Source organism: Carettochelys insculpta, chromosome 3, assembly GCF_033958435.1.
Source record: "Carettochelys insculpta isolate YL-2023 chromosome 3, ASM3395843v1, whole genome shotgun sequence".
Lineage (NCBI taxonomy): Eukaryota > Metazoa > Chordata > Testudines > Carettochelyidae > Carettochelys > Carettochelys insculpta.
In genome coordinates, this window is record NC_134139.1 from 43,854,608 (window position 1) to 43,882,594 (window position 27,987).

The following is a 27,987-nucleotide window of genomic DNA, read 5'->3' on the forward strand; positions in this document are numbered from 1 at the left end:
TAGCTCAGTTGATTTCAGTGGAGTTAACATAGATTTAATGTGGTTTAACTGAGAGCTGAATTTGGCCCTTTATTTCATTGGAGAATAAAGGTTTCTTGTGGCTGAGGATCTCCTCAGTGAGAATACTAATTCCCACTTCATAGTTTCCTAGAATGCCTGTCTACTCATGTAGCCTTACAGAGACTTGTGACTGGAATTTTTCACTGTACTCCCTTGTGATCTAAAAACAGTATCATGTTTACACTGCCTCATTATTACAAAATATTTTCAGAACAATCATTACTCATGCAAGAACTGAAACATGTTTCTGTTTTAGGCTTCAGTCCTGCAAAGGGATCAGAATATACAGAAATCTGTAGAACAGAATGACAAAACATAGTGGGTTGTTTACATTTGTACATAAGTATGGTAATACCTTTCCAGTGACGTGGCAGACAGGTACCAAGTACTGTCAATATAATGTAATTATGCTTCTGCTAAGAGCCAATCTGATTGCTTATTTTTCCTATGCATTTTTTACTCCAAATTGATTATACAGCTCAGTTGGTATGCCTGTGATTTCTAAACTTCCTACTTTATCTTGTTACCTCAAACAACATGCACATTTTTTTCTAATACTGACCTTTTATAGTAACTGTAAGATAGCAATATACAGTGGTTTTCCAAAGATTACACCGCTTGGGGTAGTAGTGGCAGTGTATACATACACGTGCCACTTTCTGTCACTTCTAAATTACCCTGTAATTCAAAACAATCAAGCAGTATAAATCTAACAAAATATCAGTGTGCTAAAAAATATGGCTTACAAGTAAATGCTAAATTGTCTCCAAGGCTATGTCTGCGCTTGGTCCCTTCAAAGTGGGGAGCAAGTGTAGACCTAGCCCTAGAATCTTATGTAAAAATAATGAAACAAATGGCTTTAGCTTATCCGGAGCAACATCATTTTGTATTTCCTGTTTGATTTAGTTTCTGAAAGTTTTTACAATGCAGCTAAACTGTAGTAGATTCTAAAACCCTGTGCTATATTGTTAGAAAGGAATGAACTTCAGACATAAAAGACCACTTATTGGTAAATATTAACTTTTATAGTTTTTGAATTTAAACTCACATGTAATATTTTCAGCATTTTGAATTGATAAATTATGTGGACATCCAAGTACAAATTGGCACAGAAGTAATCAGCCATAGTTGGGTATTTATGTAGGCACTATAATATTTTTAGAGCTTGGAATCTACATTTCTGGGATTATTGGAATAAAACTAATTGGGATTTTAATTATTCTAATGGATGATTATAAATACTGGCTCATGCCTGAAAAAATAATATATATGTATACCTCTACCAAAAAGCTACCATGAAGAGGAGACAGTTTGTCAAAGAACAATCAGCGCATTCAAGGGAAATTGGAAATTCACTCCAGGCATTATCTGATCTGGCAGGGATTTATTCCTCTCTCCAAAGAAGGCACAGGCATGAGGGTTTTGAGGAAAAAAAGCTAGACTTTCCAGGAAGTGGTGCCCGTACACAGGGTTTTACCCAAAGGATGCTACTAAACATAGCATTCTTTTTATCATATGGTGAAATATAATCAGTTAGGTTCCTAAGGAAGAAATACACATGCTGCACTTGTAGAGAGAGCTAAATACATGAACCATACAGAGGTAATAAGCGGGATACTTGGCCCTGCCATTAAGAAAGAAAAAACCTATCTCAGATGGACAGCCATTCCCCAAATGTCAGAAGAAATAAGGTTCATACCTCTCCCTCTACTGCTGTCAGTACCATGATGAGGTATCAAGTGACTTTGCAGCTGAAGAGGTATTAACAACATCTCTGTATTTTTCTGTTTTTATCCTTTCAGTTATTTGCCATCTTCCATGCATGAATGGTGGCCAGTGCAGTTCTAGAGATAAATGCCAGTGTCCTCCTAATTATACTGGTAAACTTTGTCAAATCCCAGTACTGAGTGCCAGCACTCCAAAACTTTACCATCAACCACAGCAGGCAAGCAAGACCGTTGGATCGCATGTCATCCATTCTACACATACTTTACCACTGACCATGCCTGGACAGCAAGGAGTAAAAGGTAACTTTTTTATTTTCTGTTATGGATGTTTTTTGTTTTGGAGCTAGTTTTAGTTTCTAATTGTGGTTGCAGGTCAGTAATGATGATGACATCTGTCTACACTGTTTGAGTCTAGATACCACAGCTTGACTCCAGAGCCTACCTGAATGACTGGAAGTTATTTTCCGTAGATGTTTGGAATAATAACATAGTGTTATTGAAATGAGTTTGGTAAGGTAATTCTACTTTAATTCATGGTCAGAATTCAGTCCAGATCACCAAAATAAAAAGGGTGCCACATTCTTTGGTGTAATAAAATTCCATAGACAGAGTCCATATGGGGAAGGAGAGAAGGCGTTGTTCCAGAACACAGTCTGTAATTTGCCCATGGCTGTTAAAGTAGCACAGCTATTCCCGCTAGTGTTGGACAGAGAGCAGAATCCTTCCAACATAATTATCTTGATGCTAAAATGAGAGCAGAATCCATGTTTATCCTTACAACTTACCTCTTACTCAGTGAACTGTTGTGTACATAGGTTGTTCTTTGTGATCCTTTTAACTTACAGATGCCAGGATATGGACCATAAATATAATTTCAGGAGATTGAGAAAATTTCAGTTAAATACAACGTTTCCAGTGAGGTTGATGAAATCGTAGATCGTGCTGTGTAAGCACTCAGAGAAATACTTCTTTAAAAGCAAGATAAATGTGAGGAAAAAAACCAATAAACTTACCCGTAGTCCCTTTCAGCTTGCTATCTGCAACTGGTATGATGATAATGCTTGATATTGTTTGATGAAGTATAAACTCAAAGAAGATTATCAGTCTGTTTCATCCATGTTTGTTTCTGTTTTCTTGGAGAGTTCCACAATTAAAATTCCACAGTTCAGCAATGTAACACTAGTTTTTTGTTTGTTTGAATAACCAGCCTGATTTTGACTGTAACTGGTAACATACAGCCAACTTTTCCATGTTGCAACTGAATTAATACATTTTTAAAATAATTTTCTTTTGGGATTAGGTGTTCAGTTACTCTAAATCACTTTGCTAAAAACAGACGCAGGTTAATTTTATCTTTATGACAGGTGTAGTCTAACTTGATAACTCTATTATCAAAATACACAATAGCTATGTCAATAGTCATCTAGTTGGCAACATTAGAAGTAGAAGGTACCCTTAAGCACCATCTCCATTTTTCAGTAAGTCAGACCCTGTGGGAACACTATGCAATCCACTGGAAAACAGATTATTTTACCAGAGTAGAAATATTAGGCACTATCTTGGGCTGCTAGAATTACTTTGAACTTTTCTTTTGCCGTATATTTAATGTCATTGTGCGCATTCCATCAGAGTTTAAGCTATCTTGTATGAAATGGTTACCAACTAAAAAAGAATGGGTCTTTTTAAGTTTGGCCATAGTTACGCTTCAGAGTTAATGTGCAGCTAACAAACTTGAAAAGTACAGCAAATTTCTTGCTTATGTGAGGAATTTTCCTACCCCTTTAGAAGAAGCCCCTCATAACAGCCATCGCCAGTCCCATTGTCTTTGCTTGCCATTACCATGTCCAAGAAAGGACAATGTGTAATGGAGAGAGGAATTCTCCTTGTCTGGGTAAGAGGATGAAATATATCATCTGTAAGAAACTGGCAAAAAGCAAATTTGAAGAGTGCTACTAGATAAGAATTGAAAACCTGGCAAAAAAGGTGCCTTGGGAACGAACACTACCTGAAAGGAAGAACTTCCATCTTGAGTTGTCACAGTTTTGAATTGGCTATACATCCCTAGCAGAACTAGATGGACTTAGACAATCTGGCAAAGCACCTAACTCAAGATCTACCTGCAAAGAGCAGTTAAGTCAGATTGGAACCACAGTACTAGCCTGAAAAGAATTTCCACTTACAACGTATTCATGTAAGTGAATCAGTTTTGTTTGCCAGAAGTAGCCATGTTATGTTGGCTTCCTGATGTAATACAAAATGACATTAAAATAATTGTATCAGTTCCTAGTGAAAAGATTTTCCTGGTAGAGACCTTACCTTTTTCTTCTGACAACATTTGCCTTTTCCCTTTGTGCCTTGACTACAATGGACCTCATCTATCATTAAGAACTTCTTTCTTTTTGATATCAAGGGGAATCAAAAAGCAATAAAGCCATGGAGACATACTTGCTGCGTTCTTATCAGCTAATTCCTGGTACCTCTGCCTACCCTTAAGATGTGGCTTTTCAGATGTAAAAGAAGAAAGCAGGGTAAACCAAAACTAGAAGGCTGCTTCTTCTAAGCAAGATATAGTGGATATGCTGGAAGTGCCTGCCATGGGATACTCTAGAGAAAAAGAGGTGGAAACACAAGAATAATTTAATTCCAAAAAAAAAAAGACTAAACTAACTAAGACTTGTGGAAATTACAGTTTTAGCAAAGAAACATTTAAGCCTCAAGAACAGCTGCTGCATCTGCTGGAGACAGACAGAAAAAGAGCTAAGCAGGATCAGCTAACATCCTTTATAGAAAAAGAAGTGTCACAAGACTTCTGTGTGTTCTTAACTCCATATGATGGTTTGACAGGGGAGTTAAAGTATACCCACTTGTCTGGCTGGCCATAGGAGTACACTACAGGAAAGCGCATTTAATAAATGCTGAAAATATCATCCCAGATAGGAGGGCTAAATATTGACTTCTGGTTGTACTATTGCAACTTAAAAATTAAGTGATTTTTTCCAAATTGTGTTGAACAGCATGTATTAAATGCTTTTATTTTATAACCAAATGAATGCAAGACTTATAATCATTACTGAAGTTGTTTTCTTGGAAACACAAAATTTAGAGGTGAGAAAATAGCTACCTACCTAGAGAATATTGTTTGTATGTTGTTCCTATTCTTAACATTGTTCTACAGTGAATTCTTAAAGTGGATTTAAGATTGAATTCAAAGATACACCAAGATTTTGTAAAAAATCATATTTAAAATATGTTAAGAAGCCAAATCAATAATAGTTTTGGAATTATGAGACTGGTTTAATATATGTGTAATTTCATTGATTTCAACCAAGGTATTCCTAATTCACATTGGAGTGAGTAGAATTTCTGAAACTATGTGCACAAACTTAAAACTATAACTCCATTAAAAAATAAAGTCTTTGTAAAGATGCCCCTTCTTATTTGACAGGCTTAATTCATAGTTCAGTGAGGGAAGTGGGTTTTTTTGAATGTTGAGAGGTCATCATCAATGTTCTCTCTAAATTTTTCCATCCGTGTTCAGAGCAAGTCTTGTTATATGCTCTGAAGTATGTGAGATATGCACCACCAATAGAAACACATGCTGCTGGACGTGGGCACTCTGCTACTGAGCTTGGCTGCATTTGAATCTCTCCTGGTTGGCTGCCTAAGCACTCAGCTTACAGGGAGCACTGGTCATCAGTGATTTCAGGGGCAAATTCAGGAACTGGATCTTATTCCAAGGTGAAATGATGAAATTTGGTGCTTTCTCTATGTTCCAAAAGAGCAAATGGATTTGAAAAATAGAACAACTTTTCCGTATATGTAGAAATAGCACAGTGCAGTTTGAATTCTGGGATTTAGAATGGCAATTTTTTTACATTGTCTGGCCACAGATACTGCCACACTGGACATCCACCTAACACTGTAGTTTTTAAACATTGTTTTCTATAAGGTCTTACTTTTCTGTACAAAGAGTTTGAATTCTTATCCATTCTAAACTGTATGCCATACATTTTATTTTTTTCTCAATTTGGCTTTATATTTTTTCATTTTAGGGTGTAATATACAAATTTTTATTCAAATATTAATACTGCAGAAATGTTTGAAGATGTTGGATATTTCTGTGTAGCATTTTTTACTGTTTTTTTTGTTTTATTTTCCAATTATTTTAGTGAAGTTCCCTCCTAACGTAGTGAATATCCATGTGAAACATCCCCCTGAGGCCTCAGTACAGTTCCATCAAGTTTCAAGAATAGACAGTACATCAACAGGACAGAAAGTAAAAGTATCGCAGCCAGGACAACCCCAAGTCTCATACCAAGGCGTTCCATATCACAAGGCCCAGAAAGGATATTCTGCTTTCCCACATCAGCAACCCATTCCTCATGTGTTTCCTGCTTCTGCTAAAACTCAGCTTGGGCGCTGCTTCCAGGAGACCACTGGAACACAGGTAAGAAATATTTGCAAATAGTTTTTGAGACAGGAAGTTTCAAACCATTATTATACACTGGTGTGATTGGTGCCTGGAGGGGCAGGAGGTTCAGGAAACATCACCTAGAGGACAGGAAAGGGACATGGGGGGGCACCCTATTTATCAATTAAAATTTTGGTGTGAGCACAGGTGGGCAGCGCATCTTCTGAGCACTATCATGAGTTCACTATGATTGTACAACACTGAAAAACGTTCCATCAATCAGCAAAGGACACTTTAATGTTCTTTTTTTTTCCATAGGAGATTCCATAGTCCTCAGGGTGACTATAGAATTTCGTTTGGCAAATAGTGCTAATAGTTCAGTGCTAGTGCCTTCTTTTGCAGCCCACCAGCCTCCTTGAAATATTTATTTCAGGTGATATATAAAGCTGGGTGGTTCTTTTCCTTTTACGGGATGCTTTTAAAAATGAGAAAAGTGGTTCTCTCATCAAATGACTACCACTTCAGCAAGCTGCAGGAAGTCTCGTCAACAATTGATGCTCTCCTCTTCCTAAACAATGGTTTTCCAAAGGCGCAGTAACTTTGTCTACAGTGCCCACTTTGTTCAGGTGGCTGATATCTCCTTTGACATATTTTTCCTTAGTTTGCAGCAGCTACATATGTTTTTCAGTAATTTATGTCTTTGGGTTTTGACTGCTGGATTGTGGTGTGGGAATGTGTCCCAAAAGGTGATCGTTAAGTCACTGAAAATTTTGTTCCATCCAAAATAGTCTTACTCCCCACACCACCTACACATTCTTACTCTTCAAGGTCCAGTGTTCTCTGTCAGCCCATCCTCAAATAAATTATTTAGAATTAGCATTGTTACTATTGATACATTTTATGCCTACTTTTGTTTTAATTTGAGAAATGTTAATGGCAATAGTGAAGTAATTATAACTTTATTACTTTGGAGAATGGTTTATCAAATTGAAAAGGGTGAGAAACAAAGTTATAGGTGAAGATAGTAGCAACATCTGTTGGTAATGTTGCCTGACACTTTGTATTATAAGACCCTGTTTTTGACTGGTTTTAACTTTGATTTACTTCAGTTGTTTGGGGTGAAATTTTCCATGTTGTCTGCTTTCAGGTTGACTTTTTGGGGGAAGCTTAAATATAAATAGTTAAACTGTTCTGTTCAAGTTTCAAACAGTACATCCAGTGAATTTTTTTATCATAAAAATATATTGGTTTTCAAGTAAACATTGTTTATGGTTAGTTCCTGTGCTGTTTACCTGTTGGTCTTCTGTTCAGTATTAGGCTATTATTAAGCAGTTAGCAAGCTTTTGTTGCCTTGTTAATATAACCTTTTTTCTTCCCCTTTGTTCAGCTAGTCCTGTTGTTCAGCCAACAGTAGGGCTGTGGCCACACTAGCCCCTCGTTCTGGAGGGGCTGTGGTAATGTGGCACTTTGGGATATGCCAATGAGGCACTGCCGTGAATATGCAGTGCCTCATTATCATAATGATGGCTTCACACTTTGAAACTGACGGTTTCGAAATGCAGCTGGCCATCAAGCCAGGGGGCCTTTCGAAACAGACCCCTGATTTCAAAACCCCGTTAATCCCAAAACCAGATGGCAATAAGGGGCTTTCAAAATCAGGGGTCTGTTTTGAAAGGCACTCTAGCTACACGGGCGGCCTACGTTTTGAAACTGGTAGTTTTGAAGTGCGTGTGGCTGCCATTATGCTAATAAGTTGCTGCATATGAATGGCAGCGCCTCATTAGCTTATCCCGAAGTGCCATATTACCATAGCCCATCCAAAAGGAGGGGCTAGTGTGGCCACAGCCACAGTGTTTGTGCTTAACCTTTCTTGATGTTTAGTTTGTAAGATGAACCATGATTTAAAATGTGAGAGCGGTGTAGTTTACATCACAGATATGGACATGCACTAAGGTGATTGATCGGGAACATTTCGTCAAGTGTATTGATCAGAAAGAATCAAATTCAAGAAAGAAATTTGTTTATCTTGGTGGAACAAGTTACCCAAGGAATTATTTACAATTCATCCATCCTGTATCTGCTTGTCCATATCTCAGCCAGATTCATGTCTGACATTATTTAGCAGACCTTTCTACTTACCAGTGTGGGCAACTAAACTGGACTGTGACTTGGCAGAAACCTTTGTAATGAATGCTTCCCCAACAAAAGAAAGGGGAAAGGGTGCAGAACACACTTATTACTTGGCAAAGGAAGTGAAGATGAAAACCTGTTAGAAACTGAGAAAAGAAAGGAGTGCCATTAAATTTGACTTATTTGGCACTAATCAGAGGATTACTCCTAAATTTAACGTAGAGAAGAGCATATGGACAAAATTAATTTTTTATTTATTCACACTGTTCTGCTATACCCTATGAGGAGTAGAAAAATGCCCTGCATTATTGTTTGATTATCAGATTTGCTCCTCTATTAACATGGACAAATTACAAAGAATGCATATAGGCAAACACCACAAGAATGCAAGAGCAAGATTAGAAAGGCTAAGGCACAAAATGAGCTCAAACTAGCTACAGGCATAAAGGGAAACAAGAAGGCTCTTTATAAATACATTAGAAACAAGAGGAAGACCAGGGACAGGGTAGGGACATTGCTCAGTGAGGAGGGAAAAACAGCAACAGGGAATTTGGAAATGGCAGAGATGCTTAATGACTTCTTTGTTTCGGTCTTCACTGAGAAGTCTGATGAAGGAATGCCTAACCTAATGAATGCTAGTGGGAAAGGTGTAGGGTTAGAAGTTGAAATAAAAAAAGAACAAGTTAAAAATCACTTAGAAAAATTAGATGTCTGCAGGTCACCAGGGCCTGATTAAATGCATCCTAGCATGCTCAAGGAGCTGATACAGGAGGTATCTGAGCCTTTATCTATCATCTTTGGAAAATCATAGGAGACAGGAGAGATTCCAGAAGACTGGAAAAGGGCAAATATAGTGCCAATCTATAAAAAGAGGAATAAGAATAACCCGGGAAACTACAGGCCAGTCAGTTTGACTTCAGTGCCAGAAAAGATAATGGAGCAGATAATTAAAGCAATCATCTGCAAGCACTTGGAAGGTGGTAAGGTGATAAGGAATAGCCAGCATGGATTTGTAAAGAACAAATCATGTCAAACCAATCTGATAGGATAATGAGCCTTGTGGCTAGGGGTGAAGTGGTAGACGTGGTATACCTAGACTTTAGTAAAGCATTTGATACAGTCTCGCATGGTATTCTTACAAAAAAACTAGGCAAATTCAACACAGATGAGGCTACTATAAGATGGGTGCATAACTGGCTGGATAACTGTTCTCAGAGAGTAGTTCTTAATGGTTCTCAATCCTGCTGGAAAAGTGTAACAAGTGGGGTTCCACAGGGGTCTGTTTTAGGACCAGTTCTGTTCAGTATCTTCATCAACGATTTAGATGTTGGCATAGAAGGTAAGCTTATTATGTTTGCAGATGATACCAAGCTGGGAGGGGTTGCAACTGCTTTGGAGGATGGGGTCATAATTCAAAATGATCTGGATAAACTGGAGAAATGGTAAACAGGATGAAGTTTAATAAGGACAAATGCAAAGTGCTCCACTAGGGAAGCAACAATCAGTTTCACGCATACAGAATGGGGAGAGACCATCTAGGAATGACTACAGCAAAAAGTGATCTAGGGGTTATAGTGGACCACAAACTAAATATGAGTCAACAGTGTGATGCTGTTGCAAAAAAAGCAAACATGATTCTGGGATTCATTAACAGGTGTGTGGTGAACAAGACGTGAGAAGTCATTCTTCCGCTCTACTCTGCGCTGGTTAGGCCTCCGCTGGAGTATTGTGTCCAGTTCTGGGCACTGCAGTTCAAGAAAGATGTGGAGAAATTAGAGAGGGTCCAGAAAAGAGCAACAAGAATGATTAAAGGTCTAGAGAATGTGACCTATGAAGAAAGGCTGAAAGAATTGGGCTTGTTTAGTTTGGAAAAGAGAAGATTGAGGGGGGACATGATAGCAGATTTGAGGTATCTAAAAGGGTGTCATAAGGAGGAGGGAGAAAACTTGTTCTTTTTGGCCTCTGAGGATAGAACAAGATGCAATGGACTTAAACTGCGGCAATGGAGGTTCAGGTTGGACATTAGGGAAAAGTTCTTAACTGTCAGGGTGGTCAAACAGTGGAATAAATTGCCAAGGGAGGTTGTGGAATCTCCATCACTGGAGATATTTAAGAACAGGTTAGGTAGATGTCTATCAGGGGTGGTTTAGACAGCACTTGGTCCTGCCATGAGGGCAGGGGGCTGGACTCAATGGCCTCTCGAGGTCCCTTCCAGTCCTAGTATTCTATGATTCTATGATTCTATGATTGACATGGTATATTACTAACTGCCAGAAATATGATAGGAAAGTGCAGACCTGGAGCATAAGCAATTAATCACAGACAGTAGGTGCTTACTACTCTAGTAGAATGCTGTGGTTGTTCTGGGGTATGTTTTTGTTTGCTATCATTGTATATTTTATGCTTGCAAATTAGGACTACATTGTGTCTGTAGCAGTTGGAGTGGAAGATGTTAAGGAGTTCCCTTGAGAGATCTGCATAAGAGCTAGGTAGTATCATGGGCAATAAAGCACAGGAATTTGTTCCTCCCTATTCTTTTAGAGGTGCAAATTGGAAGTACAGAGAATATTGTTATGTCTTACCCACCCAGTGAGTGGAGGATAACAGGCTGCACTTTTTCCATACTCACCCTGTGACTGCGGGGCTACATAAGGCATTCTACTTCTGTGAGACATAAGTACTCAGTACTCCCTTTGGAGCAATACATCTGTGCACTACCCCTGCACGTGGGGAGTACCCTTCCAGTTTAGACTGAGATATGTTCCTATTTGTCCCAAACTTTTATGCATCCTTGTAGCTGAAGCCTAATGCAGTCTGAGAGAAACCTTCTGTTTTAAATAATTTAATTTATAGCTGAAGTTGTAGAGCCAACTTTCAAAGCAGCCAAAGACAGGTGCTATGACCTGCCATAAATTTATTAGGTTCAAATAGGTCTGTAATCTAAAAGGAGCCATTTTTTTAAATCAATATTTGCTTTGGTAAGTGTGATGGAGCCTCTGTTTATGTCTACAGAGGTTGCCAGACTGAGGGTTCCTTATTGATATGAGCATGTTAAAATCCTCAGTTAAAATATTGAGTCAGTTGTGGGTAATATCTGTATTATTATTTTGTTTAACAATGGTCAGTGTTTGTTTCCTGCACAGTAGCTTTGTGTGGTTGGCTTTACTGCTCTAAAATCATTGATTATTTTGGGATCAACGGTGATTTACTCTGTGCAGAAGACACTGAGGAAAAGTGTGTGTGTATGATCCCTTTTAGACAAATCAACCAATCTAGTCTAGGACCTTGCTTATCTTTCGATTTCTATTCTTTGATTTTAGCATAGGTGAAAAAAGTGTTCTGTTGATCTGATTTCTAAAATTACTATTTATAAATAAACTGTAGTGAATCCCAGAGCTGTACTGGGGAACTTATGTGTGTAGTTATGTTTCAGGTACATACGTGCAACCTTAATTCCGATACACGCAGAGTATCTGAGTCTAACTGTGCAAAATAACACTCTCATTTTTTGGTAGAATTTGTGCAAAGTTATCTGAATTTGCCCACAATTTTTAACATCTTTTCTCTCCTTCATTCCGTCCCTATGTTCTCTAAACTGATCCTGATCTGCTGTCTTTCCTCCCTGAATATAATCATTTAATTTCCCAGGCACAGGTCAGTGATTCTTGTTATTCTGTTCTATATCCAAATCTTCCATAGTTTTTTTTTTCCCTCCCTGGCCAACACATTCCTGCCCACCTTAATGTTCTTGATGTTTCTTTCATGGATCTCAGTTACAAGTGACAGTCTTCACTAGGCATAGGATGGCTGCTGTTTTCAAATCCCAATCACTCTGGCCTTACCCAGGTCAGAGAGATGAAGAATGTTTTTACACATACAACCCCAGAGCATGCAATATTAGAAGAAACAGTTGGTGCAACTGCAGCACTGAAGCCAAACCTGCCATCTGCCTAACCCTATAGAGCACTGGTTCCCAAACTTTTTGGCATCACGCCCCCGCTTTTGATTTTTGAGAAACCCTCACGACCCCCCCACCTCTACTCTACCATCATCTAACCCCCCTTTGACAAAAATTTCAATTCATAATTTGAAATAAACACAAAAGCTTGATATAAAAATATTACTGAAAATTAAAAATGAACACAAACAATTTTTCTTGGCCCCTTGTGGTTACCTGGTACAGCCCCAGCTGGCCAGCTGCCTGAGCCCTGTGCCAGCCTCTAGAGTTGTCTGCACCAGCCTTCAGCCCTCCTGAGACCTGCGCTGCCAGATCTGCCCACCTGAGCCCCTCACCGCGGGGGCCAGACACCCTGCCAGCTGCCAGGGCCAGCCGTCCACCTGCCCATTGGCCATCCAAGTGCCGCGCTGCCAGGACCAGCCTCCCATCCTCCATCTGGAGCTGCCTGAGCCCCATGATGCTGGGGCCAGCCAACCATCCACTAGTTCAAGCTGCCCAAGCTCCAGGCTGCTGGGGCCAGCCGCCTGAGCCCCACGAGTCCCATGAGCTGGCTGTCTGACCGAGGCCCGCAAGCCCTACCGCCCATCTGAGCCCCTCCTCTGCCCTCCTACAAAGCCAGGCACCCGCAGCCACCCATCTAACCCTGTCCTCCTCCTTCCCCCCTCAACCCACACTCACTCATTTGTAGAAGGCAGCTAGCTCCACGTGGGTCTTTGCCAGCTGCCTGGTTTTTATAGCGGCTGTACCGGGTTACCCACATAAAATGGCAGGGGCTGAGAGCCAGAAGCAAAGGCCAGATCTTTCTTCAAGTGAGGGAGATGATGGGGGGAGCTGGGTCACTTTGTGCCCCCCTGGAATTTCTTCACACCCCCTCCAGAGGGGCAGGCCCCCCAGTTTGGGAAACCATGTTGTATAGCATACAAAAGGACTGCCATGTCTTTGACTAAACCAGAGGAAATCCCATATCTTCTCAGAGTAACAAATTATAATTTAGGCTCTTGGACAGGATTTTTTGAATGTTAGTTTTATTGAATTACAACCAATTTCTGGTAACGAAAGCATTTGTGACTTTAAAAAACCACACCACACTCATTCACATGACAGTGCTTTTGGATTTGCACTGGTTATCCGTTAAGTCCTTAGTGGAATTTATTGTGCTCATTTTGACCTATAAAGCCTTGAAATGACTGTCTAAAAGTCTGTCCCTCTTTGCATACTATATGCACTGTTGTAGATTAGCTGGTTCCAGGATATTATCAAGACAATTTGGGTGAGGTAATAATGTTTTATTGGACAAGTGACTTCTGCATGAAAGACAAACTTTTAAGCTTACACAGTGCTCCTCTTCAGGTCTGGGAAGCTTGCCAAGGCCTGTGTTATGCTATAGACCTATACTAGAATAACTTTGTTATTCAGAGATGTGAAAGTCCCTTCCCTTTCCCCTCCCTTCCAAGTGAGATAGTTATGTTGACCTAACCTCTCCTTCTCCCCCATGCAGAAAGTGCTATGTTGGTGAGAAGGTCTCTTCCATCAACATAGCTTCCACTTCTCATGGAGATGGATTAACTGTGACAAGAAGAAAAGTCCACTCATCAGGGTAGTAGGGTCTTCACTAGAGCATTATAGTGACTGTGAAGATAAGCTCTCACAGCCAAATACAACATAGGACAGATTGGTCACAGAGAGCAAAATAATGGTCTCATTTTTAGTAGAATTTTGCAAAGTTATCTCAATATGCCCATACCTTTAAAAATCTCTTCTCTTCTTTTCCTTCGATTGTCCATAAACTGATACTGATCTTCTGTCTTTTTGTCTTCTGATTGTCTGTCTTTCCATATTAGTCTGTATCTTCACAAAATAAGAAAGCAGTCATGTAGGACTTTAACGACTAACAGTTATTTATTAGATGATGAGCTTTTGTGGGACAGATCCACTTCTTCAGATGTGGAAATTCTGATGAAAGTAAACTGGCACAATGAGAATTTAACAGAAACATAGGAGAGAAGGTGGGGGCAAAGGGGAAGAGGGGAAGAAAGGCAAAGGGGAAGAAAATTACTTACTGCAAGTGTCTGTTAAGTTAAGTGACTTGCCTGAGATCACTATGAATATCAAAAATGGGGAAACTCTCCTTGTAACATGTAAGGTTATTACTATCTCTACTGACACCTAAGCACAAAGTGTCAAACACGAGAATAAACTCCAGTTTAGCTGTCTCACTTTTTAATCTGATATTAAAGTCTTTTTGCTTTACGATGCAGATTTTCAAGTCTGTAATGCTATAGCTTGCTCCATTGAAACGCCCACTGACAGGTTTATGTGTATTCAGATTTCTGATGTTTGATTTGAATCCATTCATTCTTTGGCGAAATGATTGTCCAGTCTGTCCATTATACATTGCTGAGGGGCATTGCTGGCAGATATAACATTCGTGGAGGTACAGGAATATGAGCCCCTAGGACAGATTATTTAGCATAAGTAGTTAACACATATTACCAAGGGACAATACAAGGGGAAGTGACCCATTAACATCCCTCTAGCCATAGGCAGGAAAGGAAAGGGAGGATCTGAAGGAGCTGGTGGGAGATGGTGTTAGTGGGTTATAATTTGTTGTTGTAATAAACCATAAATCCAGTGTGTCTATTCAGTCTGTGATTATTAGTAACCAGCAACATTGTTACTTTAAGCTCTGAGGCTTTTCTTTTGAAAGTATTGTGCAGGTTTTATTTGAGGATTACGACTGATCAGATATAGAGTGATCGCTCTGTGAAGTGTTCACCCATAAATGATATTGCTTGTTTTTGTCTTTTGCCCTTTCCTTCTGTGAATTCATTCAAAAGCCAGTGATTGGTTTCATCTACATTGTTACTAGTAGGTCATTTAGTGCACTGGATTTGGTACATGACATTGTGATAGGCTTGTGCAGGACCCAGAGATCTGTTATAGTTGAGATCACAAAGGATTCCTGAGCTGGAGTTCTTACTGTAATAATCTACTTGATCACTGCCTTTTTAAAATAAATTAAGAGGCATATAGAGCAAAGGATAGGTGTTCCTTTTTAATAGATGTGTTTATAAATCAAAATAAATTTAAAATAATTAATTTTATTGAAGACTTCATTGGGAAGTATAAGTTACTGCTTATTCTTCTCAAATGTTTTCTAAAGAGAGTATTGAATTATTTAATTTGTGAATATGACTGAAGAAGGTAAATGTGTACTTAATAAATATGCCGAGAAATTAGTTTATAGGAGCATTTTAATAAACCTTGTTTTTTCAGAAGTGATTCAGTGTTAGATGTATCTATTTAGGATTGGAAGTGGCCTCCAGCTTATAAGTATTGGATATTGTAAAGTATAGACCAGGGTCAGCAATCAAAATAGAAAGAAGAGCCATTTTTTTCAATTTGGTAAAAAAATTAATAATTCAAGAGCTGCAATGCATGTGAATACAAGACAGACCTTAATAAATAACATCAAACCACACTTTCTGTAACCCCTATTTTAACAAAAGCGCGCGCACAGTGATTTGTAATGGATACACGTTTACTGCAGGGTGTTCGTAAACTTTTTACATATTCTATTTCCTCACACTTTATGTGTGTGTTTGTACCACTGTCTTCCTGACTTTCACTCCTGAACTTTCTTCTCCGTCTTTGGAGGACGATAGGAGATGTTATCCAATGTTTTGAGATCACATGTTGTTTGCTATTTAGATATGAACTGTTCATTTCTGGGCTTTTAGACATTCACCGTTTGTCAAAAATAGTCAGGAGGCCCTTTTTTTTAAACTTTGCAATTATACCATCAGGAGCCACAAGGAAGTCCTGAAAGAGCCAAGGGTTGCAGACCCCTGGTATAGCCTAAACAGACTTTGTCGGTTAGGAAAATTTAGAAACTGGCGAAGTTCACAGGATGTATTATGAACCTGTCCATACAAAAATTTATGCATGAGCTTAACTCTTTTCACATTAGTTGTTCCAATTACTTTATGCACAATATTTAGCACATGCGTAAGTGTGTGTAAGAACTTGATTTAAGTTACTAACATGTTTTTCCCAACTGCTATTATTAAATAAAGCAGAAAACGGATCTCAGTTTGTGATCAGAGCAGTAAACTATATTTAAAGTTATTAGTGAATAAACTAATCCATTTATAGTACCTTTATGTAAATGATGGATGATATGATTGTAGATGTATCAGGAGTTAGTATGGAAACATGACCATAGTAATTTACCATTTTGTCAGATATAAGGGTAGCTTGATTGTTAAACAATGTAAATGACCATACTGTGCATAGGTTTTTACAGACATTGACAATGGAAATGGCAGAATATAGATTTTCATTGCTCAAAAGTTATAGAAAATACCTGCCATATTATAATTTGACGAATTCTTTAAAAAATATTAAAGTAAAATCAGATGTTTCACACATTAGTACTTTTTCTTTTCAGAGCACTTTTAAAAACTTTTTTTCTTGCAAGTGGTCTTAAAAATACCGTTTCATAATATAAAATAGTTGTCTGGAATTCCTTGAAGCTCATGGTTTGGCTTCAGAATCTTTTAAATAAATAGACTGTCAGAAAATCAGTGTGAATTCATTTAACAGATTCTTTGCAAAATCAATACCCTGAAATATCAGAGGATTAAAAATGTATCAGATACCAAAACCACCAAACATTGATTTCATTACTCAAATAAAAGAAAACTGAATATTTTTTACTTGCCTATAAAGAATGCTCTACTTAAGCCAAAACAAATTCTTTTACAAGTCCTTTTAGAAAGTCTGGAAGTATTTAAGAGTTTCTCTACTATCCTTATGAGACAATGCCTGTTACTGAGCCAGAGTTATATTGGACAATATTCTTCTTTTTAATAACCTGCCATTCAGGTATCCAATATGTTTGTATGGATATTATATCAGTAATATGATAGAGTAAATGGGTCATATATGTAGTGTCCATATGGGGAAGGAAAGATGTAATAGCTCAGTGTCTATGCCTGTTGAAAAGTTTTCAGAATGCTTGACAGTGTGTCCATTCACTCTGGAGTTTCTGCTATTACAGTGTATGAAAGACAGTCTTTAAGTTGACTCCTGAAATCATTAGTTCTCCCTTGGGCTGAGCACCTGTGGATTTTAGCCATAGTCAGATATTAACAATTTATTAAGGGTGATATTGTGGCTTTTAGGTAACACACCACAAATGGGAGTTGCAAAGGGTTCACAAGGCAGTGGGAGTCCCAAAAGGCATCCTGATGTTTTCAGATAGAATTCTTTCTGATTGTTCTGGAATTTTTTGGCAGATGAGGATCTCTACCACTCTTTAAAAGCAGGTCCATTTCTTCCTTGGTGTACTGGTTCATCTGTGCTGAGGAGGCTGAGGGGTGTGGTCTTGCCATTTTCTTTGGGGGAGTTTGTCACTGGCAAGAGCACCCAGCTTGTGGAGAGACCGGGATTGTGGCTGAAATGGCTCTGAAAATTGATGTGGCTTTTGTGACCTCTGCACAGCAGCACAATCTAAACCATAAGAGGGAATACTGTGCGCTTTCTTTAATTATAGGAGATCTAAAATAAAAAATGGACACATACAATTGCTAAAAGGAGCCCCACATAGCAGCTGCTTTCCTTTGATGTCCAGTTTCTGAAGTTGATGGCTGCTAAACAAATGATCACTGATTCTTCAGACTTCAATTCATCATAGAATGGAAGCCAGATCTTAAATTGTTGCCAGTATTTATTGATAGGGCTGCAAACCTCAGTTGCCAGATGACTCAGAATTTGGAATCCTTATTCTTGCTCATGGTTTTTATGTGGAAATTTGAAACCATTATGACCATAAGAGATCATGATCTGCACTACAGTACAAATCCTTTAGCACCAATACAGACTAAAAGTGAGCTTTACCTTTATTAAAATGCTTTTATTTTGTTGATTTGTTTGGGTTTTTTTCAGTTAAATGATACAACAAATAAACAAAAAAACAAACTATGCTTCTGGATTATTGTCTCTTCACAGCGTACACTGTTGGGATGGCTCTTGATGCCACAGATGCTTGGATCCTTCTCAAATAGCCATGCCTATTAAGTGCCACATAAGTGGCCCTTATGGCACCAAATGCTCATGGTCCAAAGTCTTAAATGGAGATGCAGTCTCAGCTATCTTGATTCCCCCCACTATTGCTCAGGCACCAAAAAAAGTAGTAGAACTGAGGAATAAAGGGAGAGCAGGATGTCAGGGAAAGGAATATGAATACAAATGTTCATCAGCAGTATTCCCAAAAAACTCCAGTTACCAGTAAGTAACGTCTCTGAATTTCACAAGAGTACTACAGTCTCCAGGAAGGCAGGCTGAGCAGCTCTAGTTAAAATGGAAACTGACCTTCCAAATAGAATGTCTGACCAGGATACCTGGTCAAGAGAGTAGTGCTGTATACAGGTGTGAATGAAACTCCTTGTAAATGTTTAGGGCTGCACTTTACTGTATGAAAGCTGTCTAGCTGAGTGAGTTCTAAGACTCAGGCAGATCTAGTTAAGGTATAGCAAGTTTCAGTGCATAATTTTATCCTCTCAGGCATTGAGGAGAGATGGTGCGCTGCTCCCCTGTACCCTGCCATTGATTCGTCTGATAGGAACAAAAAAAAATCTGAGAGGGTTTCTGAAAATCTTGCCCCTATTTAAATAAAAGCATAATATCTCTTTAACGTGTGGTTAAGTGTAATGTCCCAGGGTTGCATGTGGCTTCGGAGAGAAAAACATGGGGTGAAATCTTGGCCCCATTAGGATCAATGAGAGTTTCATTTTATCACTGTCTTCCAACTGACAAATTTCTCCTGCAGCAGATGAAGTCTAGTTCCTAAGTACAATACAGTAAACTCTTTCATATCCAGCAGGAACTCTCAAATAACAAGAATTTTAACCACAAGTAAATTTTAGTTACATTTTCCATAAATATAGTATATTGAAAGTAAATACAAATAAATACAGCAAATACAATATACATTTTTAGTGTACAATACTACTGTTATTGGTAAATAAAGTACTCTTCATACATTTTTATTTGTTTTGTAATATCTAATCTTCTTTTTCTTTAGTCTTATGCATTGCTAGATATACCTCTCTGTTATCCAGAATGCTTGAATATCTGGCAACCTCCTCATCAGATTGTGGCCAGATCACAGAGAGCATTGAAAAAGCAATCTGCTTTGTTGACAAAGAGCGGCCATAGTGCAGTTACATCTTGGTTATGTCTACACTAGAGCTATCTTTCAACAGAAGTTACTGTGGGAAGATAGCTTCCAACAAAACTTCTGTCGACAGATTGCTGCTGCCAGATATGAAAGCGTTTACTATAGAAGCACAAACTAAGTGAACAGTCTTAAAAAAGACTAGAACTCCATCTAGACTAACTAATCCTGAAAACATTGAGAAGAGAAAATTTCCAGTTTTCTAGTAGCAACATTTCAAAATAATTCTACATTTCTGAACATTGAGCCTGTTTTATTGATGTGTAACTCACCTATTTTAGCTTGAGAGAATAGTATAAAGTGAGACAGATTCCATGTTGCAGAAATGTTTTACACCTCATTGATATTCTTCAAGTACAGAATGTGTACAAAACCTTGTGTCCATTCTCTATGGAGAAAATCCATACTGCTTTCCTTCGCCTTGCAAAATGAAAAAAAAAATCAACAATCAAGGAGGTAAATTTAAGGTTGGCTATTGCTAAATTGTTAGCATATTAAATAATATAGTATACTAATATAGAGCCCTATTTTTCTTATTCAAAATAAAACACCACTAGAAATAAATAAGAATTTTGCTTCAGTAAGTTTGGCTCATTTTTTTTGCATGATTAAAGACTCACAAATAAAAATAGGCATCACTCACTCTTTTTTCCCTAGGCATTTTTTCTTATTTTAAATTCTCTTGCAGTTTAGAAATACTAGAATCTTTCAAGTATTATTTGACAATTTCAGGCACAGGTCAGAAACTTCAGGCACATCTTGACAGTGATTTGTGGTCCTAAGAGTATTTCTGTGGTACAGATGAAATAGGAAATTACATTAGAGAAATGGTGGTGGTGCTTTTTTGGTCCTTTTTTAAAAAGAATAGTGGAAAAGGTATTTGTAGAAGAATAATGGGAACTGTATTTGTAATGATTTATATGGCTTTTGAAAACGTGCAGGGACAGATTTTTGTAATGAAAAATAGAAGGAGTTACTGCCAATGAGGAATAACTAACTTGGAAATATGCTCACTCATTTCAGTGACTGGATTTTGTTCTGAAAGTTGAAAGGATAAAAAGAATGCTGATAAAAATGTTTTAAAACTGAATGTGTTCAGCCCCCACAAAGAGGGCTATAACCCTAGGCTAGTGCAAGTTCCACTGAATGAGCTTGAGTGAGTTTTCAGTGGGCCTTTGCAAATGGGTGAGTTTTACCCAAGGTGATTGTTATACAGCAGTATTCTAGATGTGAGAGTCTTAGAGTAACACTAACCTGAATATTCTTTACTTAATTATTCCAGTGTGGTAAAGCACTCCCTGGACTGTCAAAGCAAGAAGACTGCTGTGGAACTGTGGGTACTTCCTGGGGCTTTAATAAATGTCACAAATGTCCAAAGAAGCCATGTAAGTGTGATTTCATTATTGTTTTCTGCTTAACTTCACTTATTGGTGCTCTAAGTAGCATTTCTTTTAAAGAAAAAACAATGCTATGTATTTCAAAAGAACCCCGTGGCTTGATATATGACAGGTGACAGAAACTGCGTTCTCTTATGTGCTTCAGAGTAAATGCTTTTATTCTTCTGCTGCTTTTACTGAGGTATTGGTGCTTTACTGTATTTTCTCAGTGCAGGAACATAATGATATTGAATCATCTTGCACCTAGCTGTAATTTTTTTTTTTAAGTTTGCACAAAAATTTTAAATGATAGAAGTGCCAGTTCCTACTTAGGCTATGTCTACGCTATGAGATAAATTTGAATTTAAGGCAATTAGCTTGATTGTACCAAGTGACTGTCTTCACTGGAAATACCGTTATCTAGATTTAGGGAGCACTGATATTGATAACATAACATCATCATCAGAACCAGGGGGATATAGCATGAAGTTCAAATGTAACAGTTCGAATGAACACTAGTGTGGAAGCACCATGTCTTTGAATCGAATTAATTAGCCTCCAGAGGCTGGACTGATGCTGTTGCACCTGGCTCCTGGCTGTCTGCCACTCCAAGGAGCTGGGAAACTGACCAGCGCAGCAGCGCTGGTCATTTTCTTGGCTCCTGCAAGTGGCAGTGAGCTAAGAAACTGAGGGCGCTGCTGCACCTGGCTGCCAGCTCCACAGCACTTAAATGGCACTTTTCCTCAGTAGATCTGTTAGCAGTTTGCAAAATAGGTATCTTTAGCCCCATTTTGCAGATTGGGAAATTGATACAAACAGAGGCTAAAGTGACTTGCCCAAGGTCATCCATCTAGCCAGTTGCAATGCAGGGAATAAAAGGTTGGTCTCTTGAAGCCCAGTTCAGTAGTGTATTCATTAGGGAGAACTCATCCCTCACCCAATTATTAACATGAGATACTTAAGGAAATATATTAATTGTTTTGCCTAGTGCACCATATTTTAACCATGAATCTAGTGATGCATTATATTTGTAGTCCATACAAAAATTCTCAATGGAAAAAATCTTGTCATATTGTGATTGTTCATTTCACAGGCAGCACCAGAGGTCTGATGGAACATTTTTTGTCAGGAGTCTTTTTTACAGTCCAGAACGTGAATCTGCAAAAGTTATCTCTGACTCAATCTGGCCCATTGATTTATGAAGCAGTGTATTTGGTGCTCCAGAGTCCATTAATCTTGGGATTTGCTTCCACATAGAGCACTTATTAGGTGTCTTTAAGAAAATAAGAACAGCCATACTGGGTCAGACCAAAGGCCCATCTAGTTAAATATCCTGCCTTCCAACAGTGGCCAATGTCAGGTGCACCAGAAGGAATGAACAGAACATGCAATCAGGTGGATCCACCCCCTGTTACCAATTCTCAGCCTCTGGCAAACAGAGACTAGGGGCACCATGCCTGCCTATGCTGGCATATGGACCATTCATATCTCCATGAACTTACTCAATTCATTTTTTGAGCCCTGTTATAGTCTTGGCCTTCACAACATGCTCTGCCAATGAGTTTCTTAGGTTTATTATGTGTTGTGTGAAAAAATACTTCCTGTTGTTTGTGTTAAGCCTGCTGCCTATTAATTTCATTTGGTGACCCCCTAGTTCTTATATTATGTGAAGGAGTCAATAACACTTCCTTATTTATTTTCAGGCATACATACTAAATTGTACTTTGTAGTTGCACCAATTCGTAAGTTTTTGTTGAACAAGCTTCTCCAAAGACTAAATATAACAGTTCATGAAGTAATTTTATTAAAAATATGTTGTCTCTATTTGAGGGTCTGTATTGCATCAGGTAGTCTTATATTTGATGAGGAAGGTAAGAAGTTTTAAATGGTTGAGAATAATAGACATAACCACGTAATATATAGGATTAAAGAATTTACAATTGAAAACAGAGAGATAAAAAGACTGGAGCATGTGTGTAAAATAGAATAATAGATATGAAATATTAATATTTAAGTTTTTTCATTGGTATCATGGTACAGAATGGTTGGTTTCTTCAGCAGAGACATTGGGAAAAAAAGGACGTACACAATGTTGTGATTTTTGGCTGTGGTGAGCATAGAGAAATTACCCAACTGAGCAATGGGTGTGGAGTTTGTAAATATATGATGTATTCATTTTCTTCATTCACACACCCACATCCACTTACATCCTTTCTGTAGATTTTTTTAAGCATTAAAATGCTGACTCGTTTTTAATAAAGCTGAACAAACTGACTTATCCCAAAAACTGCCGATACAGATTAGAAGAAAATCAAATGAACTGTTAACAGTTTGACATTTAAATTGTATCATCGTCTTCCGTTGACTCATTCACAGGATGCAGATTCAGGGTCACATTATTCCCATGTCATTTTGACAGTTTTCCTTTGCTGAGTTGGTATTACTTCCCAAACTGTAGTCATCTTGGAAGAAAATAGACTTTCCGTGGCTCTCTCTTTTGTGGTTTTGTGCTTCATGATCTTTACTTGAGACTGAAATATATTTTTATAGGCCAGTTTTTGAGCAATTGTATTTAGTAATTGTCTGAAAGACCCCTGTTCAAAAAAAGCATTCAAGCATGTTGTCACACTACTTTTACATACTCTTTTCTCTGTTCAATACAGCATTTAAGCATGTGCTTAATTTTAAGCATGTTCTTAAATCCTGTTGATTTCAATGGAATTTTTCCATGTTGCTGAAGTTAAACTCGTACTTAAATACTTTATTGTAAAAGGTTTATAGACCTACAGTGCACATATACCTTGGCTTGAAATAGTTTTTGTGGATTGTAGGCTTAATAGTATGGAAAATATAAGCAGCAAATAGAAACAGGTTATATGTCAACAAGTTACATGGATGTTGCCAGATGAGAAAGGTTCAACTTGTACTTGCTAAATGAGTAAGAAATAAATGTAGGAGTTCATCTATCTACCACATTGCTCATCTGTGAGATACCCATATACCCTACACTCCACTGTGAGAGGTGACTGTGGGAAGCAGTGATGCTGAAAAAGATTTGAGGGTCATGGTAAATAATCGGCTGAACATGAGTTTCTAGAATGACCCTGTGGTCAGAATAACTCAGATATGTTCAGATTTATTGTAGTTGGAGCAACAACTGCTGCCATAGGTAAGGTTGCATTCAGGTTCCTATTCTAACCCCAATTTTAGTCATTCATATGTTCATAAAACAGTTGTCTTCCAGGATGAAATTTTCTAGTATGGGCCACTTTCTGAAAATGATATTTGTAGGTAGCTTGAGCAAAGATGAGCCAGTCATTTTAAAAAATGAGTAGAAGGAAACAAAAAGTTTCCTGAGGGCTGTGCCAGTGCAGGATGTGGAAGTCCTGGAGTGGGGCTTAGCATGCTACAACAGTGTCTGGATGTGTGATTGCCAGGTGGTAAACTGGAGTGCTAAGATTTATACCTAGGGCTTTGTCAGTGAAGTAACTTCTCATATACCCAAGTCCACATTTCAAAGAACTCCTGTCATAATACTATGTTCACTGTCCTGCCTTAGGAACCAGCTCAGTGGGGCTCAGGGCGGCATGCTGACAGTAGGGCCTGGCCAATGAGCAGTGATAGCTATAGGCAATTGAAGTGTGGGTCCCTGAAGGTGCAGGGCCAAAGGCAACCATCTTGCTTACCTTGCCCTAAGGCTAGGCCTGCCTGAATTTTGAGAAGGAGGGTATTTGGCTGTCCAACTGAGACAACAGAGTCATTCTTGATGGCTTGTAGGGAGAAAGAGAGTTGTAAAACTGCTGAAAAGGGGGTCAGCCTGGTGGCTGATTTACCACCTAGCATGAGGTGTTTAAAAAGTTCAGTCTGTGCCTGGACCTTCACCTTCATACTGAGCAGGTGAGGCAGCATCCACCCTTCCTCCCCATTCAAGTGACAAATATGCCAGATTACTGGCAATGTTTCCTGTGGACATTACACTAGAGGTGACATGGGATGGGAAGGAATTTTTCCCTTTCCATGAGATTGACCCAGATGCAAATGATGTTTTTTTGCCTTCCTCACAGCAAGTTAAAGTGTTTATGCATAACATGATGGGTGTAAGGCCATATGTTGAAACTAACTATTAAAGAATGTAGTGGGTGTTCAGTGCAGGTACTCCATAAAAGAAGGCCTATAGTAACAGCCTTGGGGAAAAGACTTGAGGGGAGGTGCTTTTAGTAATTGAGCAAGATGGGGGTAGTTAGGGACTCCTGTGATTGGGAGTCAACTCACCCCTAGCATTATAGTCCACCTTAAATTTCCTGTGAGTGGAGTGATCAGAAAGGTCCCAGCAATGGGTTTGCTGGAGGAACCTTGATGGAAAGTGGGGGGAGTTAATTAAAGCCCGCACCCTGGAATTTTAAGGTCCCATCAGTGGGCCTGCTGTAGGGACATGGGCAAAGAAGGGGTGGGATGGAGGGGAGGTAGTAAGAGGTGAGGAGGGGTTACCTTCGCTGTACCTGTTATCTGCCCGTTATTCACAGGGCTCTAATAGTAAAGTTGTGGTCTGATGAAAGCCATGTTAAATATCTCCTGCCCTTATTTTAGCATAGTCAGACAATGAATTTGACTGAGTAATTAAAATTGTGGTTATGCATACACAGAAGGAGAGAATGTTAAAATTGCATGTAAAACTAAATTTTGACATTTCCTGACTTTTAAGTGCTTAACTATGCATTCCTGAAAAACATAAATGAAGAATTTTCTGATAGAATTATCTAGTAATTTGAATGTGGTGTGTGCACTTCATATAAATATTGTAATAATTAGCCAGTAGTTTTCTTTTCTTTCCCCCCAGCTTACCCTGGATACACCCAAATGGTGGAATGCCCCCAAGGTTACAAGAGGATTAATGCTACCTTTTGCCAAGGTAAGATATTTGTCAACAATTAACTTGATTTTTTTTGAGTAACTCTTTTGGACTAAAATAATTCCGTTTATTACAATGGTGTTACATGGCTGAATTTGGCCCATTGGTTGTTCTTGAGAGAAACTGGTATAACTGAGTTGAAAATATTGGCAGCTGTCTAGCATAGTTTACTGCAAAGGAAGCAGCTCTTTGTACCCTCACTGGTCTTTTATGACACTTACTAGTCTTTCGTACAATTTTGCTTATATTTTTAATAAGAAATATCAGGCCCACACTTTTTTCTGTTGCTGAAGAATGTTAAATCTACCTTTCCTAATGCTGCAGGAGCATCTGCAGAGTAGTACTGGCAAAGAGGAGGGCAAAGGATTACTATCCATACCTTCAGGAGAGTTATTCCTGATTTACACTGATGTGAAAGGAGAATCAGGCCCCATCATTCAAACATCTCTTAAATATTTGTATATGTATTGTACACACAAAAATAATCAACAGAAAATATAAACAGAAACCAAATTAGACAGAAGTGGTAATACAGGATAGCTTTCTATAGCCATTATGAGCACTAAGTTACATCCTGCCAGCGGCACAAGGTAATAGCCTACAGAAACTTAGAAGTTTCCATAAAAACACAGCCCCAAACACAGGCTGCCTTGCTGAGGTAAGACTGGCCAGCTGAGCCAGCGGTATCAGCACCACAGCAAGCAGAGAAGTGACCGTAGACATGTGCTCAGCTGTGACCCATTATCTGCACAGCACCATGATCAAGCCTTTAATAAGGCAGATATGTACATAAATATTGGAAAGTTAGGAAATAATTTGATCTTCATTAGATATTTCCTGTTTCCTAATTTGATATTTCAAATAGAATCTTCACTTTGATTTTTAGGTTTTCCAGTATTTGCATTTTGCTGAGAAATCTGTTACATTTTCATACAGAATTTTTGTTCTTAAGCTTTTCCTGAAAGTCCTTTCAACTTTAATTTCCAGTTAAGCAAACTGTATTTTTTGCTTAAGAATTTCTGGTTTGTCGCAGTACTATATATATATTTTTACCGTCCATTGACACATAATTGCAGCCTGTCAATATGAAGTTTTGTTTTTTTTTTAATTTGTGCTTAGTAGGTAAGCAAAACCTGGTATCACTATATTTTTGACAAAGAATAGCCTTGAACCCAATTTTTATCTCATTTATTCCTGATTTACATTTATAACTCCACTGGTTTCAAATGAGTTGTTTCAGTATTATGTTGGTGTAGAAGTGAAGGTAGCATAATTCCACAGCTCAATCAGAGCAATTTCTTCCTTAATGTATATTATAAGAACAAGTAGTCTTCAGTAAGTCTTACTTGTCTTCAGTAAGGCTCTGTTAACTCATCCTTCAAACAGAGAATATCAGCTCATAAGGTGGTTCTCATACAAAACAAACTGTATTTGGATTTGAAGTTTTTTGTCTTTACAGGTGTTAGTAAAACTAAACAGAACTTCACTCCCTCTCATTTTGCACAACACACACAACAGTAACTTATTTTGAAACTGGATGCTTTTTGAGTTCATAATCTTCAAGGTTGTCTTGACATTCTCACTTTTAGAGGAGAATTTCCACAATTTTGTTTGATGAAATGGGCAGTTTGGGCTTCTGAAATGGCTGTTTTTTGTTTTTTTTTTTCTGGCGCCTGTGGCTGAGCCTAAAAGGCATTTTCATGGTGGATCCTGTTGCTCTTGGAATGCTGAACAAAAGAGCAGATGTATGTAGAAATAAGGTATCATCTTAAAGGTGTTGTGCTGTGCAGTGAAACATGGAAAGAAGAACAGAAAGACAGCAGTTGTGAGCTATGGAACTCACTGGACAAGAATGGGTAGGGAAAGAAGAATAGAGGGAATGGTGAACTAAAGATCCTAGAACAAAAAACCTTTTACAAACTTCAAACCCCAAAAACTTAAACTCAGTACTGTGGCTGTCCCGACATCATCCCCTTCCTCCTGACCATGGTCTGGTCAAGAGGAAGGTTGAAGTATCTCTGACAGATATGGAAGTGATAGGTAATAATGTCTTGAGTACTGACATGTAACAAATCAGCTAATCAGGTTAGTGAGGAGAAGTTATTGCATATTGAATTTTTAGAATTTCCTGTGTGAATACATTAATCTAATGTATACTGGAGATAGTGGAATAGCT

The 27,987-nt window shown here is 38.3% G+C and overlaps 1 protein-coding gene across 9 annotated transcripts in view; it reads left to right on the top strand.

Annotated features, from left to right (window-relative positions):
- The window catches only part of LTBP1 (latent transforming growth factor beta binding protein 1), a 336,231-nt gene that overhangs the window by 152,224 nt on the left and 156,020 nt on the right, over positions 1-27,987 (top strand). For all 9 annotated transcript variants that reach the window (XM_074989698.1, XM_074989699.1, XM_074989704.1 and 6 more), the window contains 4 exons: positions 1,863-2,087; positions 5,957-6,234; positions 20,809-20,911; positions 25,740-25,811. In XM_074989698.1, coding sequence (XP_074845799.1) covers positions 1,863-2,087; positions 5,957-6,234; positions 20,809-20,911; positions 25,740-25,811 — 678 coding nt within the window. The remainder of the gene's footprint in view (positions 1-1,862; positions 2,088-5,956; positions 6,235-20,808; positions 20,912-25,739; positions 25,812-27,987) is intronic.